The following is a 4,416-nucleotide window of genomic DNA, read 5'->3' as shown; positions in this document are numbered from 1 at the left end:
GCTATTATCCTCGCTTGTTTCTTCACAATACCTGCAGAACTTCTGATGATTCGGCTGTGCAGGTTCGGCTGGCGGCTGACATAGAACATGGTATAAAACATAGTATATGCAAATGTTGGGGGCATAACTATTAGTGATCCCGACTGTAACGTCACAGTCGGTGTTATGTTCTGATTTGCCTATTTTTCAATGGTCTTTTGCATGCACGAGATTTACATAAGAAGGAGGAAACAATGGTGTTTGAGGCTCACGGTATGTCATTTCCATGTACAGAACTGTTATTATTCAACTATGCCAAGGTAAATACAGTTTTCCATTCTATGGCATCTTTAGTATCCTAATGATTTTTGGCATAAAAGAAAAATCTATAATTTTGACCCATACAATGTATTTTTGGCTATTGCTACAAATATACCCCAGCGACTTAAGATCTTAAGGTCCAGGGTCACATATGTGTACAGGCTGTTTAAACACATGCAACAGGATCTAATTTCCAATCCAATCCAAACTCAAAGCTGTTTGACAGTATAAATGCGACAGAGTCCAGCCTAAGATGAAGGTGACCCTCGTCTTCATGCATTCAGCATCAGTCCTCTTGCTCTCAATGGAAGCTGTCTCTCATTGTTTCCAGTGACTGGTCTTCCGTTAATGGAAATAAAAGGCCGGACTCATCTGTGTCAGGCTTCGTGTTGAGAAGAATTAGGGTCGTACCGCCTAGCAGACTGTTTCACCTGTTTCACTTTGAAGAGGGAAGCTGATAAGCGTCTAACTGAATAAAAACACTTGACTTCCACAGCAAGACCGATATCTGCTGATCTGATGAAACGTAATAAACGCCTAAATTGAATCAGCAACAACATCGGGCACAGAAACGGCTGTGTGTGTAGCAAATGGTGGATAAATGCTTTTCAGGAAAATCTAAAAAATGACTCTCTTGTGTGTAAACAGTTAATTTGTATTGAGATTCTGAAAGAGGCTGAATTCAATGTCAACGTTCAGACACAGCAATCATTTCTGTCATATTAAACACTTCAGTGCCCACGGCGAGAGACTGAACGCATCCTCGGGTGTCCTTAAACTGACCAAACAAAGAGAGATCTGTCGCCTTATGCATCAGTAGCTTCACTAAACAGAACAGGTTTCCTGAACACCCCACCTGTCTGTCATTGGTCAGGCAAACAGATAGTCCCACCCCCAAACTCACTCTATTGACTGATTCAGTGTTGCTATTGGGCTGGTCAAAAAACAAGCTATTTTATTTCTGTAATGTGATGTATTTCAAATCAAATATATATACAACAAATATAACAATAAAATAAAATACAATTTTAAATAAATAAAAATGTAAACAAAATAAAAATGGAATAGTGCAAGTTCAGAAGCCACCGAGTGTGCAGTAAAATGATAAAGAGCTAAAGCTGAGGGAAAGTCTTTCAAGTATTCTCAGATTTGTATTGCCCTATATCTGCTTAATTGGTCATTCTTTGGTTTGTCATTGGTCAGGCAAACAGATAGTCCCGCCCCAAACACATGCCATTGGCTGAGTCACTGTTACTGCAGCTCTCTTTCAATCATCATGGATAAAAGCCCAACCCTACATTGTTTACAGCTAAATATTCCGTTTTATTCAGAAATGTGTCACATTAGAGAAGTTAAACACAATGCTGTGTTTCTGTTGGACTCACCTTCTGGCTGCTGTGAGAGCTGAAGACGGCTCCTGTAGTGTTCATCATCTCTGTAGGGTATGAAATGTTGTGACCGTGTCCGCAGGTTCCCTGGGTGAGTTTAAGATGTTCTCCTCTGTAAAGACGGTGTGTGTTTCCCTCTTCCATCGGCTCCAGTACATACACTTCATGTTCAAGTGAAATCAGTCCCCTGCAGAACGAAGCAATGAACAGTGTTCAGTTAACATCCGAATATGTTCATGTTACAATTATGTATGCATCATGTAAACCTAATGAGAAATAACTAGAAATAACACTAAAATAGAACATTTATGTATTAGTTTACTGAGAATATGAGCAGTTAACTTGACATGTAACTTTACTGACATTTTTTTTCTCTCATATTTTCATAATTTGGCTGAACAGAGATAAACACAAATTTTATCAATAAACAAAATAATACTCACTATTTCTTCAAGTAAATTTCAAGTAAAATGTATAAGTCTCATCATGAACAGTGAAATATAAAAATGTATATGAAAATGTGGAGAAAAACAATATTTATCTGGTCTATGCACATATTGAAATAAAAATATAAATAAGTCTATAATATTTAGTAAATAAATTATAGTATCACACAATCTATGTCTAGCATCTATTTCTAGTTGCTTATCAGAAAGCAAATACAATATCTTATTAATCAAATTTGTAACGTATGCAGAACTACTTCTGTCAAATTCTATTATAACTTGTCATTTTTTTCTAATATTTTCATAATTTTGCAAGACAGCGAAAAAACACAAACTTTATCCATAAACAAAATAATACTTTTTTTTAAAATCAATTTTCACAATTTCATGTCTCAGTGAAATACAGAAATGCATATCCACAATGTGGAGAAAAATAATATATTTAAATATATTTAATTTATCTATTTTTCTGGACTATGCACATATTGCACTAAAAATCTTAATAGTCTATCATTTTTTGTCAAAAAGTCTCACACAATCCATTTCTAAATGAGCATCTCTTGGAAATGTTGCTAATCAGGAAGTAAATGCAATATTTTCAAGCTTTTACGGTAAAAAGCAGAACAATATTACCTCCTGCTATTAATTAAATTTGTAGCATTCATGTGGAACCACATCTGTACTCTATTATAATTATTGTGCTTGCAGTTTTCATGACCGCATATTAATTTAGAGACCGTGTGAAATATTTGTACTTATTTGAACAGCACTTTTCCCAAAATGTGCTTTCAAATGCTGAGATGCATTGATAATTTATGATTATTGGGAACTGCAGACACAGAATAGGAGCGAGACAGAAGAAGCTTTTACAACATTAACACAAAACTGCGAGAGAAACTCTTCTATGAGAGGAAGTGGTTTCTCGTTTTCCCACAAAATAAGACAGCGTGACGTTTTGGAAAGCGGCTTAGTTCAACATCCAAGCCACTTTTGGTCAGCAGACGATCCATTTTGTAGCATATTTGGCTAAATAAATCTTCCCCCGAGCTCTAATATTAACACTCTGTGGTTCTTGGACCGGCGTCCGCAAACCTTTCTCACACTTTCGAGTCGTACGCTGAATTTAAGCGACGTTCTCCTCAGCTGGGAAACAGCCAGCGCTTTGGGCTTTTCCAGAAGTTTCAAAACTACATTCTCCACCGCATGAGATCCTCGTGGAAACCCTGGACGCTGCCAAACTAAAGCAGCAGCAGTTTGTTTTGGCCACTTCTGTCGGAGGAGACGTGCGCTGTGTCTGTCTGCCAGGCGGAGAGAGACAGGTTACTGCGGCACAAAAACTGAGTCAAGGTGAAATAAAGAGCTGAACAATAAGCGCCGTGACTCTGGGGACGGAGACGCGTATCACACTTTATCGCTGTCATAAATCCTACGTGTCCGGGCCGCGCTCGTTCTCGCAGGTCCAAGTGTGAAAATCAACTTTATGCATCTCTTGTGGCGCATGATCAGTTAATATAAAGTTAGAATGGTGACGCTCTGATAAGCTGTTATAGGACAGTTGCTTTCCTCTTTTATAGCTGAATCGCATTCGTTTCATAATTGATGAGCTTGGCAACATCGACACTGTTATTGAACTGAATGCAACTGAACTGACTCAAGCTGAAAAACTTCACTATTGTTTTCTGTAGAGCTACTTTAAAGCTGAATTAAGCTTGTTTCATAATTTGATGAACTTTGCATTATTATTGAACTAAACGGAATCAACACTGAACTGCAGTTGAATAATGTCACTATTATCTTCTATTGCTTTATAGTTGAATTGAGTTTGCTTTGTAATTGCTTCACACTGTTATTGAAGTAAACTGAATCAATTTAACTGAGTTGACCCGTACAGTAAAAAAATTATATTTCAAATAGAATATAGAAAAAGATAGAAAAAATAGGCAAAAAAAAATTGTGTATATACAGTATATATATGAAACATTTTTTATTCATTATAAATCTAGTTTTGATTTCTAGTAGTTTTACCACCACTCACACACATCATCAACACATCTCTCCTCACAGGAACTTTCCCCACTGCATTCAGGCAGGCTCGGGTAACCCCACTGCTCAAAAAACCTACATTAAACACTTCACTTACAGATAGCTACAGACCTGTCTCTCTCCTTCCTTTCATAGCAAAAACACTAGAATGAGTTGTTTTTAACCAGGTTTCATTATTTCTTACACAGAACAACCAACTGGATCCTAACCAGTCAGGCTTCAGGAGTGGCCATTCAACT

At 37.1% G+C, this 4,416-nt stretch overlaps 1 protein-coding gene across 1 annotated transcript in view; it reads right to left on the bottom strand.

Annotated features, from left to right (window-relative positions):
- LOC107711343 (disintegrin and metalloproteinase domain-containing protein 12-like) overlaps window positions 1-4,416 on the bottom strand; it is a 116,677-nt gene that overhangs the window by 51,588 nt on the left and 60,673 nt on the right. The window contains exon 7 of the mRNA XM_016516332.1: window positions 1,686-1,875. Within this exon, the coding sequence (XP_016371818.1) occupies window positions 1,686-1,875 (190 nt within the window). The remainder of the gene's footprint in view (window positions 1-1,685; window positions 1,876-4,416) is intronic.

This window comes from Sinocyclocheilus rhinocerous, unplaced genomic scaffold (assembly GCF_001515625.1).
Source record: "Sinocyclocheilus rhinocerous isolate Xijiao unplaced genomic scaffold, SAMN03320098_v1.1 scaffold402, whole genome shotgun sequence".
In the NCBI taxonomy this organism is placed as follows: domain Eukaryota; kingdom Metazoa; phylum Chordata; class Actinopteri; order Cypriniformes; family Cyprinidae; genus Sinocyclocheilus; species Sinocyclocheilus rhinocerous.
The sequence above is the reverse complement of the archived record's forward strand: the minus strand, read 5'-3'. Positions and strand labels throughout refer to the sequence as shown.